The sequence below is a fragment of the Planococcus citri genome, chromosome 3, assembly GCF_950023065.1.
Source record: "Planococcus citri chromosome 3, ihPlaCitr1.1, whole genome shotgun sequence".
NCBI classification, from domain to species: Eukaryota; Metazoa; Arthropoda; class Insecta; order Hemiptera; family Pseudococcidae; genus Planococcus; species Planococcus citri.
The window spans coordinates 50,130,928-50,143,315 of NC_088679.1; the positions used below are offsets into that span (position 1 = coordinate 50,130,928).

Sequence of the window (12,388 nt, forward strand, 5' to 3'; positions counted from 1 at the left end):
AAGTTCAAATAGTTCAATTCTTGATTAAGCAGTCAATTAAAAAATATTACAAAAAATAAAAAAGAAATTGCATCGTATTTTTTGCATCAGCTTTCACAAATTTATTTATAAGGAACAATATTACAATATGTGCAATGGGATATATTTGGTATATGTTATCAGGTATCAAAACTCACAAATACTTGTTTGCGGTCAAGGTCGATTAAGCAAGTGCAAGTATTATTTTATTGCAAAAAATAAATAAATAAGTAAAATAAAATAAAAAATAAAACAATACCTATCAAATTTGGAACCACCCTTCAAATTTTGCACCTATCAACTCTAGTTGCAGACTGCAGTACAAACGATATGGCCGAACTTATCCGGAAATCAACGAAGTGATTCCAATCACAAATAATGCTTATCACCTTATCAGTATCAAATCACGTGTGTTTTGCCTGTTTTGGTCTTTCAAGATTCAAAAAATTTTAAATTTTGCAGAGCGGCGTATTCGTAATTCTGTCTTGTGCATGTAATTTTTAAAAAGTGTAAAAGCATCATCTATTGTTAAAAAATCTCTTTTTCAGTGAGGTAAAATTACTTCAATTTACGACTTGTGATATAAACTGTAGATTGATGAGCTGACGAAATCATGAACGTGAAACCAAATACATCGCAAATCGGCGATGGCTGGGTAACTTACCATTGTTTTATAATAATATACCTGATTGTTATGCTAGATATTGAATGAATATATTCGTACCATGAAGATAAAGTGGTTTCAATTTCGAATTGCTTATAATGCTGGCACTTGTTCTCTACAGGACGATTATATGAGCGCGAAGAAATCCAAACTTCATGAGCAGTTTTCAAATGAAGCCAGTAATGTTCCCCAAACGTCTGACATATTTTCCGGCGTATCAGTTTTCGTAAATGGTTATACAAGTAAGCTGACAAAGTCACATCCTTTGAAACTCTTGCTGTAGAGCATGAATGAAAAGAACTCAACATGATTGCCGATAAATTGTTCATCTTACAGTTCCTCCAGCTGATGAACTTCGAAGAATACTCATGAGCCATGGCGGCGATTACCATCATTACTACGAAAATGGCAATACAACGTATATGATCGCTACAGTTCTACCTGCCGCAAAAATAAACGCGTTCAAAAATTCCAAGATGAAAATAATCAAACCAGAATGGATAACCGATTGTTTAAACGCTAAGAAGTTATTGGATCATAAGCCATATTTACTCTTAACGAACACAGAGAACAGTTTTTTCTCAAAGCGTGCCTCTTCTTCTAGCGAAAATTCCGACATTTCTATTTCTGCCTCGCATTCTACCTCCTCAGATATCAAACTTGATACTAGTTTCGGTGATTCTAACGATTCGTCACGAAATATAATCTCTCCGGTTAAAAAGAATAATTCACCGGTGTCAAAACCTGTTCAAAACTCTCCGAAAAGAAAAACCGCTCGAGATGAAAATTTCATCGAAGAATTCTACAGTAATTCTCGACTACATCATTTATCTACGATGAGCGTCAAATTGAAAACATTTATAAGCGATTTACGATCTAAAAATTCGAACGAATTCAGTGGCAAGACTCGCTTGAAGAAGTGGAAATTAGCTCACGAGAGTGAACTTCAAAATCATAATTTCGTTTTGAAAGATGAAAAATGTATTATGCACATTGATATGGATTGTTTTTTCGTTTCTGTTGGGATCCGCAATCGACCTGATTTAAAAGGACTTCCCGTTGCCGTTGCTCATAGTAGAAGAAGATTTTCAGCTAAAGATTCCGCTTCGAATGAGCAAGGCAGTCTAGACGATCCTACTGCGAGAAGTGATTTTCGTTATGAAAATTTTGATGCGTTTGATTCCATGTCCGAAATTGCATCGTGTAGTTACAAAGCTCGAGAATTTGGAATAAAAAATAGCATGTTGGTTGGGCAAGCTTTAAAATTATGTCCTCAACTAACCATCATACCGTATGATTTTAGCGCATATGAAGAAGTCACCTACGCTTTTTATAAACATATCGCGAGGTAAATAAATATTAGAAGCGTATTCAATATTTTAATCTCATATGTCAATCTAATATTATGCTTTCGTTTATGTTACAGCTATACCTTGGATGTTGAGGCTGTTAGTTGCGATGAAGTGTTCGTTGATTGTACTGAAGTGTTGAAATATGCTAATATTGATTCTTCGTCTTTTGCAACTATTTTAAGAAAAGAGATCAATGTGAGTAGATGAAAGATTGTTCAAAAATTCATTCATTATTTTTTGCACATTCATCTTGATTTCGATTTACAGGAAATTACTGGATGTACGTGCTCGGTTGGTTTTGGACCTAATCGATTGATATCTCGTTTAGCGACAAAAATAGCGAAACCAAACGGCCAGCTTTGTATTTCTAATCGAGAAGTCAGTAATTTTATCAAAAATATTCCAGTTTCATATTTACCAGGTATTGAATTGTTTCACTATCAAAATTTTAAAAATGTAATCTGATATGTACTTGTTTGAGTGAAAAAAATATTGTTAACATGAGTCATGGTATAATTCTAGGTGTTGGTGGTTCAATGAATAGTAAACTGACTGCCATGGGAGTGAAAACTTGCGAAGACGTACAAAAATTACCAGCGTCCAAACTACAGCAAGAATTTGGTAAAAAATTAGGACTTGATGTACATAGGTATCTAAATCGATTTCTTGGTTTACATTTTCAAAGTGATTGTACTCATATTTAGTAAATTGATTTTTTTTCCTCGTGAATTTGAATAATTTAGGCGCTGTTTTGGTGAAGATGACAGACCGTTGAATTTCAACTATCAAAGAAAGTCTCTTTCTGCGGACGTTAATTATGGGATCAGATTTCAAACGAAAGATGAAGCTGAAACGTTTCTAAAAAAATTATCTTTAGAAGTTGAAAATCGACTAACTGATGAAAAATTAAAAGGCTCTTCTATCACGCTGAAGTTTATGGTAAATTGTTAGAAAGTGAATTAATTCCGTTTGTTATGAATACATTTATATATTTAGTTGGCTATTCTACTATTTTGTAGGTTAAATCAAAAGACGCTCCTTATGAATCAGCAAAATTTTTAGGACATGGAATTTGTGACGCAATTACAAAGACTATATCTCTTAATCAGCCTACTTCAGATGCAAATGTTATTTGTCGGTATGTTGAAGAATTTTCGATTTATTCATATTTTCAAATGCCTATTTAATTTTTGAATTTTGGTCAAATTTATTTCAGAATTGCTATAAAAATAATGCAGGATTTCAAAATTTCCCCGGATCATATAAGAGGAATAGGAATACAAGTTTCTCGTCTTGAGAAAGAAAAAAATTCCAATTCTTCCGTTTTAATGGATAAATTTATCGTCAAGAAAAGTGTACCGAAAAAAGAAGTTCCTTCATGCGATGAAGCTTCTACTGTAAAAAATGAAAATAACGTGGAATGTGTTGACAATAGTTCAAAATTCAACAGCAATGTACCAATGGACAATAAGGTTCAAACAACATCAATTTTAACGTCTGAATTTTCCGTTGCCCTTATTGTAAATTGCGTGCATTAATTAATTTTCGACTATTTTAGATGAAATTAAAACCGTCCATCAGTCCAGATGTTACACTCGAATTCAAACATACTGCAACTGCGGACAGTATATCTTTCGGTTCATATATTACCGCTGATAAAACATTCAACGATTTAGCACCAGTTTCTGAAATAACTCGTGCCGTTGAACTTTGGATTACAAGTGAGAATGATCCTCAGCTCAGTGATGTGGAGATGTTATTTTCTTTCATAAAATCTTTAGCATCAAAGAATGGCATCGAATCTTTGAATTTCATCGCTGATAAATTGAATAGGTAGGTGCTATAAAAATGCATTATACGTTGATTCAAATCATACTCAGAGAATATTTGATCTTTGAAACAAGTTATCTGTTTTCAGATTCCTTGAAACCAACGAAAATGTAAAGTGGAAAATGATTCGATTTGCTTTTATGGAATTGGTTGATAGTATTTATCAAATTACTTGAATGATCGAGGTTAGAATTTTCTTCATCAATGGTTACATTATCAATTGAACTGTCGAAATAATATGTACCTGCGGTTTGAAATATTTCTTATTGTTTACCAAACTTGTACCTGAATTCTGAAGAAACGAAGAAGTTTATTTTTTTAGTTTATTTTTTTGCACATTTGTACTACGATAGAAAGTCATTTATAGCAATAAATGATTATTAACGTTATTTCAAGCCAAGAGATAAAATCTTGACGAAAATTTCATTTTTTCTTGGTAGTTTAATTTATTTTTTTTTTTTTAATTTTCTTAGTTCTTTTATTATGAATAAAACTGTCCCAAATATTCATCCTCTCGCAGGATTTTCTGAAAATTTTCGAAAAAATATTGGGTTTTTTAAAAATCAATAAAGCTGTTTCTCAAATAAAAAACATGAAAGTACATAGGTAATAGGTATTTCAATGATATCCTTGATTATTTTTCAAATGGGCGTTGAAGTCTGAAGATTGGTCTGCGTTCAAAGACTCTCGAGATCATCATGTCAAGATCTTTGCTCGTCGATAGGCCTACGTGAGTTACGTACTTGAAATCGTTTAGCCGTCGGTATGAAACAATTCTCCCAACTTTCACTTTTAATCGTATACCTTATTGCCTAATGGGGAATTTTCCCATTGAATAAAAATCACGCATTATTAAACTGGTATTATTGTACATAATACAAAAATACTCGTATGTAAGTATTCTTAGGTATAGGTACCTACTACCTACCTCATTGAATTCTAAAATTCACTGTTCGAAATATTGTTTGTAAATTATATTTCTTATCATAAATAAAAATGTAGAATGCCTTGAATCCATCTAAATATAAATGTTTCTGGTTTAAAAATTTTTTTAAATCAGTATTATAATGAGCACCTAGACTTACCTATTTTTCAAGATCATTTTTACCCATATAATTCCAGCATACGTAATTATTTTTTGATACTTCATTTTTGTCAACTTATGCAGCTAGTTAGGTGCATCCATTTGCAAGAATTTAGTTGAATTGGAGCACAGCAGCGTTGTCTTTCGTTTTTATCCAGGTAATTGACGAGTACAAAACACACCAAACGGTGTAACTCTCACCTGAGAGCAACGACCGCGTCTTTATGTGAACGTAAAATGTGTACCATCTATCCACGCGTATTCTACCTTAACCTTCATTTCACTACATAATCTCCGGTTAGTCGATGATTTTTTATCAAACCTGTTTCTATGCGGACGCATGATTTTTTTTTTCTTCAAGAAATTCTTCCAGACAAGATGTAGAATTTTTCGTGGACCATAGTTCAGGTTCTTCTTAATTCAAGGTTTTATCTAACATAAAATCGAATTATTTTGCGTTTTTATGCATATTTTTTAGTTAATATCTAATTTCGTTTAATATATTTTAGCAAACGTGTAATATCGATGAGTTTCCTTATTTTAAGAGCATTTGTCTTCATTTAAGCAAGCTTTCCCAATTCTCTATTACGGTAAGTTGATTAAAACTTCATTAAATAGTAAAAGAAGGAAAATTTCTAGGCATACCTACCTATTTTATGCTTATTTTCTATGGTAAAGGTAACGTTTTATTCGGTTGGTTGCTTGAGTGAGAAATGTTGCGTATATTTTTGTTTCATGAAAATTTTCTGTGCGATAAATTTTCAAAAAATAAAAATGAAAGTTGAAATAGGTAGGTACCTATAGTGTAATGAAACGTATCGGATAAGTAAATGCTATTTTTATTCCCCTTCTATAGGATGTTTCCATCTCTCGAAGTGTGAATACTTTCCTTTTTTCATTCAACTTCGTCATTCACATGTTTTCAAACAGACTCCGCTTATTTTAAAGATTATTTTGCATGATTTATTTTTCTTGAAATTTATTTTTACGTGATTTGTGTCTACTTACGGATATAAAATCTTAATAAATCGAAATTCTTATTAAACGTTTAGTTACCTACCTATTCGAATTTTCGTTACCTATTTTAGTACCTAAATAGATGCCGATTTGGGTTTGGAGTTGATTATCACTTTGATATTTTAGGGAAGAAAAACTCGCAAATATGTTGAAAACGATTGCAGTATTCCACTGTCGTTCATTTCGTAGATATCGTTCTACGATTTCAATTACACCTCAGCATATTGAAAATGTATCTTCAATTTTTAACGACAATAATGTTCGATCATACGATGAAGTACCAGGTCCTAAACCTTTTCCAATTATTGGAAACAGCTGGCGATTTCTACCAGTAATAGGTGAGTTCGTGAAGTACAAGATTAACTATTATATCAATACCTACTTAGATAATTAATAATTCTAGTAGTCTTGTACGTCCAAAATTAGATAGTATTCTGTTCAGATACCTATGTACTAAAACTTATAAATACATAACTGTCAGGTGTACGATTCAGCATTAGGAAGTTTTCTATAATTGCCTTTTTAGTGTGCGTAGCACACTATTGGTTTCGCTTTGAGAAATGAAATTTTATTGGAACTGAATGTTCTCTTAAGCTATCCAACCGTTTTTTGTACCTATTGGACACCATTTGAGAATCATTAAGACGGAGGGAATAGATTAATTTTCATTCAATTCGGATGGGTAGTTGCTGAGTAATTGCAATTTTAGTTCATTATTTTAATGCATTAAATCCTAAAAAAGGGAAAAGGGGACTTGTAGAACACCTGCCGCTCATTGTACCCTGCTATACCCCCAGTCTATTCCATCACCAGCTGTGTTTCATTGTACCCTGTTACACCCCCAGTCTGTTAGCTGTAAATTCCAAGTGGGAGTGGTTTGGTGGGGCGTTTACCAAACAAATATATTATTTTAATGCCGTAACCCTCGTAGCGAAGTGGTGGCTGAGTGGTTAGGGCATGTAGGTAGGAATAGGAAATTTAGGGACCCAGGTTCGAATCCCCGTGAGGTAAGTAGGTAGGTGACAGATTTTTCGTAGGAAAATTGGATAGGTAAATGCTTCGGAGTTACCTATGTAGTAGGTACATGATAATGGGGTAAAAATAATGCTGAAATTGAGTTATGAATTATGATATATTTGCTAACTAAAAATTCATTTCATTAATTTTTTGTCTACCTATAGCCATAAGTATAGTAAGAATTACCTTGACATGAATAATTTTCAACTTTTTACTTATAATTTAAAAATTACTTCAAAATGAGTAATTAAACTAATTTTTGTACAATTGAAACATGTAATTTTTATTATCATGATTTAGTAAAAATTATTAAAACAAAACGATTTTTACTATTGGTACCTATAGCAAAATTTATTAAAATGATAAGTTTTACTATACGATTACAGTAAAAATTATTGAATGGGATCTGGTACTTAATTATGAGTATTTAGTTAAATTTTTTTGTAAAAATTACCCATATTTTTTTCGTGTAATAGGCAATGCAAATTCTTAACATAGGTATTTTATAAGATTTAATTCTTAATTTAGAATGAAAAGCAAGTTCTGAAAATGTGAAAATTGGTTTGAAAATTTATAAATTTGAAGACAATGGAAATTCTAAAAAAAATAATATGAAAATTTGTATTTAGAGACGCTAAGAATTCCAAAAATTGATTAAAAGTTCTGTAAGTTGCAGATAATGTGAACTTGAAAATTATATGAAATAAGTATTGTAATATTTATGAAGAAGATGAGAATTCTGAAAAATTGGAGGCAATGTGAATTCCAAAAATTGAGTAAACGTTTTACAATTTGTGGAAAATATGAACTTGAAAATTGAATTTGAAATTTTTTAATTTAAAGACAATAAGAATTCTGAAAAATTATTCAAAATTTGACTATTTAGAGGCAATGTGAATTCTAAAAATTGATTGCAAATTTCCTAACTCAGCAGCAATGCAAAATTCTGAAAATTTATTGAAAACTTTATGAAATTGTAGCGATGGGGAATTTGGGAAATTGATTTGAAATTTTGTAAATTTTAAAACAATGCAAACTATGAAAAACAACTAGAAATTTCTTAATTTAGAAGCAATACAAGCTTATAAATTATTCTGAAATACCTATTGTAATTTGGAAAATATGAAAACACTGAAAAACAATTATTATTTTGAAGCAGTGAGAGTTTCAAAAATTCTCATCACTGTGACATGGTTGATTCACTTATGCACTACCTAGATGCAATACCGGTTATAGCTGTAGAAAAGGCAGCTAGCTACGCACACTCTAGTTTCTGTTTCCATTTACTTCACTGCCACTATATGGATACCTAAATTCTTCGAAAGATTAATTTATGCATAAGTATTGCTTTACAGGACAGTACAAACTAGAAGAAATTGATTTATTATCACAAGCATTGCATCGACAGTATGGAGATGTAGTGAAAATAGGAGGAATTCTCGGACGTCCCGATATGGTATTTCTGTACGATGCTGATGAAATAGAAAAAATATTTCGAAATGAAGATGTACTGCCATTTAGACCTTCGATGCCATCGCTGAATTATTACAAACATACGCTGAGGAAAGAATTTTTTGGAGATACTTGCGGTGTAATTGCTGTGTAAGTCTTAGCATTCGAATAATAGTTCATAAATCATTATTGATTGTTAACATCGAATTCTATGTGGATATAAATAGAAACAAAATATTGTATACATACCTACCTACCTACCTACCTACCTACCTACCTACCTACTCGCAGCCACAAAATTTACCTATAGTTAAAATAATATTTTTATGTCAATGTAAAAGAACCTAGTCTTTGAAAATTTATGACTTATGAATAATTTATTTTTGCATGGCTTCTTGAAATTATTCCATCGTTTATCATTTTTTGTAGGCATGGACAAAAATGGCTCGAATTTCGTTCTAAAGTACAGCAGCCTGTTCTACAGCCACGAATCGTCAAGCTGTATGTCAGAGAAATTGAAGTGACGGCAAACTCTTTCATTTCTAGGTAAGTGTATTATACAAAGGAGTTTGACTTCGGTATTATGTATGTACTTAATACCTATGTAAGTAATAGACTACGACAAATCGACACATCGCATAATACCTATACTTAGGCACAGTATTAGTGTCGGAAGATTGTTGACCAAATTCAGTGGAGACCTTCATTTTGAATTGAAATTTTTCGAAAAAAAATTTTCAGATCCAAGAGGTATACCGTATACTTCTGAAGCCCGAAGGCCAGATATGGGCCCTCAAAGAGAGGGCATTATCGAAAAAATCGTGGTTTTCTCACTCCTAGCCCCTACCCAACCGGTTTTGGAAAAAATGGCCCAGTTTCAAAAGATAGTACACATATTCGAAATTCTGCTTCGACCTAAGCTATTGCCATCAAAATCCAGGACCATTTTAAAGGTTCTATTGAGCGGTTGAAAAATTTCGAATCGCTTATTTTTGGGTGTATGAATTCATGTTCTGAAAACTTTTTCTTTTGAAATACGTATTTAGCATTAATTATGTCAAAATATCGAAAGATATCATTTCTGGAACTGGGGGAATATTTTGGAACGTGGTGATGTCAATTTTTTGGTCATTGTTGCCAATTTTACAAAGAAACAAATTCGATTTTTTTGAGCCTAGAATTCTATACTGGACAGGTTCTTGCCTAGTTACGACGCAATGTTCAATTTTTGTTTTTTTACGTGTATTCCAGGATTAAAAAACAAGTCAACAACGTTAATGAAGTTGAATCAAACTTTTTGAACGAAATACATCTATGGTCGTTGGAAAGTATGTACATATATTTAACGATTCACCGCCACGCTTTTTCAATTACAACCATAAGTACATGTATTCTATACGCGACATTAATTTTATTAAGGCATTGCACGAGTAGCATTGGATGTACGACTCGGCTGTTTGGACGATGTAATTACCAATAACGATACACAATTATTAATCGACGCCGTCAACACGTTTTTCAAGAACGTAGGTGTGCTAGAATTGAAAATACCATTTTGGAAGGTTTTTAATACCCCAACATGGAAAACTTATGTGAATTCATTGGATACGATTACCAAGTATGCCCTATTTTTTATTTAATTTTTATCACTGTTTAAACTTGGCTTGAGGAATTGTGTGTGAATTTACCTACCTATTCGAAATTGACTTGAAATAAGGGGTACATAGGTAAGGTAGGTACTTGAAATATTTCAATATCCTAATGCATGAAAATTCTTCGAAATTTGGCTAGGTTACCTAATTCTTTTTAATTAAAATTAAAATGGGGAACTGAATTTCTGCATTTTGCACAAAACATTTTTTTTTTTTTGAAACGGATTTCGAAGGACTAAATTTTTATTATCAGGTACAGAACATTTGAGATCAAAACAATAGTTGTCTCACGGTATCACGGTAATTTAGTTTACTTGGGATATGACTTGGGATCAATTTTTTAATCCATGTACTATGTACCTACCTACTTGAAGTTGGAGAACGAATAGAATGAATTGTTTACAATCATATATACTGTTTACATTAATTTAAAAATATCATTTCATCGTATTTATTCATTTTTTTAGCGTTACGATGAAGTACATAACCACTGCTTTGAATAAACAAAATCAGTCTCAAGACACGACGCTAAAATGTAACTCATCTTTGCTGCAACGTGTTCTAGCCTTGGATCCCGGTAATCCTAAGCTAGCCACAATTTTAGCTTTGGATATGTTCCTCGTTGGAATTGATACTGTAAGATATTACACACTTACGTTATAAGTATTTCGTAATTCAATTCTCATTACTTACCTACCTACTTACTTTTTTTCATTGAATCAACAGACTTCTGCAGCCGTTGCTTCTATTTTATACCAACTGAGTCAACATCAAGATAAACAAGAAATTTTATACAATGAGATTTGCAAAGTTTTGCCCAACGCAAACGATGAATTGACCATGGAGAAGATTGACAGTCTGGCTTATTTGAAAGCCATTATAAAGGAAACGTTGAGGTGAGTATGAAAGCATTTTTTGCTAATTATTTAAAGTAGTAGGTAGATACCTACTAGGTAAGCATAAGCAATGGTAAGAAAAGTAACTTTTCAGCGATTTTAAAAATTAGTATCTCCAACAACATAACAAAATATTCTATGCATACTTACCTATTATCAACCAATAAAAATTAAAAAATTAAAACAAAAAAAAACTTAATTATTTATATCAATGTTTATGTTACAGCTTTTTAATTATCTAGGTACCTACTCATTTTTACCTGTATTTACTTCATTGTTCAATCAGTTCAACAATATTTTGATTTTAGGATGTATCCGGTTGTTCTGGGTAATGGAAGAACTTTAACAAAAGAAACGGAAATCCTCGGTTATAAAATTCCCAAAGGGGTTAGTTTTCATATTCATCTTTTTAATTAATTAAATTTTCCAAATACATAAACATAAGTATTTGAATGCCAATGTTTTTGAATTCTCTATTCGCAGGTTCAAATTGTATTTCAACATTACGTAATGAGCAATTCTGATCGATACTTTAAAAATGCTAATGAATTCAAACCAGAGAGGTGGTTGAAAAGTAATCAAGAAAAGCCACATCCTTTCGCTTCATTACCCTTTGGCTTTGGAAAACGGATGTGTTTGGGAAGACGATTTGCGGAACTTGAAATACAGACTATAATAACGAAGGTAGGTGCCTATCTTGAAGTTATCTATGCATTTTAAAAATATACTGACGCTTTCGAATTGAAAATATTTTGCAACGGTAAAATACCTACAAATAATTTAATTTCCAGATTGTGCAAAACTTCCACGTGGAGTACAAACACGAAAAGCTTTCGTACAGTGTTCAACCGATGTATTTACCTAAAGGAAACCTCAACTTTACATTCAACGATCGAAACTTTCCATCAAAAAATTCAAATTAATAAGTCTTTTTCTTGCCTAATTATAGTTACCTACCTTCATTAATTTTTCTACTTATTTACCTTAGATAATGTAGACAAATGTACATTATTGAGAAAATATAATCAATTTCTCTTTTCGTCGTCAGTATTCTTTTGTAACCGTAAGTACCTATTATAATATTAAACCGAAGAAAATTATCGCATATCGTGCTACACCAAAGTAACGACGCCGACGTCATAGAATTTTTCTTCTATTATCATTTTACTTTTCTGTTCTCTATAAAACCATTAGGTTAGAATTTCATATCAAATTGTTTACGTTTGCGTAATTTGCTTCCGCACAAGTTCTGTTAGTTTATACATTTCTATTTTTGTCATTTGCATTCATAATCACAATTACACATGTGCAACGAAATAGTTCAACGGTACCCAAAGGTGAAAAGTCAAACGATAACTTCTTTCGTGGTTTAGTACATATATAATATAGAGTTTGAAGGGATCGCG

General features: G+C 31.9%; 2 protein-coding genes across 3 annotated transcripts; both read left to right on the forward strand.

Moving 5' to 3' along the window:
- The first annotated feature begins 331 nt into the window (after positions 1 to 331).
- Rev1 (Rev1 DNA directed polymerase) lies at positions 332 to 4,253 on the forward strand. The gene is made up of 11 exons (XM_065355225.1): positions 332 to 673; positions 804 to 924; positions 1,019 to 2,030; positions 2,109 to 2,229; positions 2,302 to 2,455; positions 2,557 to 2,683; positions 2,778 to 2,973; positions 3,054 to 3,172; positions 3,251 to 3,506; positions 3,593 to 3,867; positions 3,953 to 4,253. The coding sequence occupies exons 1-11, from the start codon at positions 632 to 634 to the stop codon at positions 4,038 to 4,040; spliced, it is 2,511 nt and encodes an 836-aa protein (XP_065211297.1). The 5' UTR covers positions 332 to 631; the 3' UTR covers positions 4,041 to 4,253.
- Positions 4,254 to 5,148: 895 nt separating this feature from the next.
- Positions 5,149 to 12,021, forward strand: LOC135839267 (probable cytochrome P450 301a1, mitochondrial). 2 transcript variants are annotated; one of them, XM_065355228.1, is made up of 12 exons: positions 5,149 to 5,373; positions 5,458 to 5,538; positions 6,092 to 6,303; positions 8,338 to 8,584; positions 8,864 to 8,980; positions 9,686 to 9,762; positions 9,854 to 10,052; positions 10,554 to 10,722; positions 10,813 to 10,982; positions 11,291 to 11,369; positions 11,466 to 11,666; positions 11,774 to 12,021. In XM_065355228.1, exons 3-12 carry the CDS (start codon positions 6,111 to 6,113, stop codon positions 11,903 to 11,905), a joined length of 1,584 nt encoding a protein of 527 aa, XP_065211300.1. In that variant the 5' UTR covers positions 5,149 to 5,373; positions 5,458 to 5,538; positions 6,092 to 6,110; the 3' UTR covers positions 11,906 to 12,021. The 2 variants fall into 2 exon arrangements, with proteins under 2 accessions (XP_065211300.1, XP_065211302.1); XM_065355230.1 differs by having other exon boundaries at positions 5,149 to 5,356.
- The last annotated feature ends 367 nt before the right edge of the window (positions 12,022 to 12,388 follow it).